Source organism: Mya arenaria, chromosome 12 (genome assembly GCF_026914265.1).
Source record: "Mya arenaria isolate MELC-2E11 chromosome 12, ASM2691426v1".
Classification (NCBI taxonomy): domain Eukaryota; kingdom Metazoa; phylum Mollusca; class Bivalvia; order Myida; family Myidae; genus Mya; species Mya arenaria.
In genome coordinates this window covers 40,996,991-40,998,230 of record NC_069133.1, presented here as the reverse complement: position 1 = coordinate 40,998,230, position 1,240 = coordinate 40,996,991, and the positions used below count along the sequence as shown (strand labels likewise).

The 1,240-nt window shown below is 49.1% G+C and overlaps 1 protein-coding gene across 1 annotated transcript; it reads left to right on the top strand.

Moving 5' to 3' along the window:
* Nucleotides 1-468: 468 nt before the first annotated feature.
* LOC128210698 (uncharacterized proline-rich protein-like) lies at nt 469-814 on the top strand (the record flags this gene model as incomplete). Its single annotated transcript, XM_052915052.1, has 2 exons — nt 469-531; nt 755-814. Coding segments are annotated over 2 exons (123 nt in total), but the record flags the coding sequence as incomplete, so codon positions are not given.
* Nucleotides 815-1,240: the final 426 nt, after the last annotated feature.

Below are 1,240 nucleotides of genomic sequence, written 5' to 3'. Positions count from 1 at the left end.
ATCACCTCAACCTCAATTACCACCTCCAACTCAATCGCCATCATCACAACCTCAATCACCTCAACCACCAAAACCTTCACCTCCACCACCACCTCAATCACCATCATCACAACCACCTCCACCATCACCTCAACCTCAATTACCACCTCCACCTCAATGACCATCATAAAAACCAGCCTCATCACATCCAAATCCACCATCACCTCCACCTCAATCACCATTACCATCACCACCACCAGCATCATCACCTCCACTTCCATCATCACCTACACCATTATCTCTTCATCACTTCTACCTCAATCAAAATTTTAAACCATCACCTCCACCTGTATCACCATCACCTCAACCTCAATCACCAACATCATCACATCCACATCCACCATAACCTCCACCTCAACCACCACCTCTACCACCACCACCTCCACCTCCTCCATCACCTCCACCTCCACCACCACCTCAATCACCATCATCACAACCACCTCCACCACCACTTCAATCACCATCATTACAACCACCTCCACCATCACCTCAACCTCAATTACCACCTCCACCTCAATCACCATCATAAAAACCAGCCTCATCACATCCACATCCACCATAACCTCCACCTCCACCACCACCACCTCCACCATCACCTCCACCACCACCTCAGTCAACATCATCATAACCACCTCCACCATCACCTCAATTACCACCTCCACCTCAATCACCATCATAAAACCCAGCCTCATCACATCCACATCCACCATAACCTCTACCTCAACCACCACCTCCACCTCCACCAACACCACCTCCACCACCACCTCAATCACCATCATCACAACCACCTCAATCACCATCATCACAACCACCTCCACCATCACCTCAATAGCCATCACCAACACCAGCATCATCACATCCACCATCACCTCAACCATCACATCCACCTCCACCTCCACCACCTCCACCATCACCTCCACCACTACCTCAATCACCATCATCACAACCACCTCCACCATCACCTCAACCTCAATTACCACCTCCACCTCAATCACCATCATAAAAACCAGCCTCATCACATCCAAATCCACCATCACCTCCACCTCAATCACCATTACCATCACCACCACCAGCATCATCACCTCTACCTACATCATCACCTACACCATTATCACTTCATCACTTCTACCTCAATCACCATTTTAAACCTTTACCTCCACCTGTATCACCATCATCACAACCACCTCCACCATCACCTCAA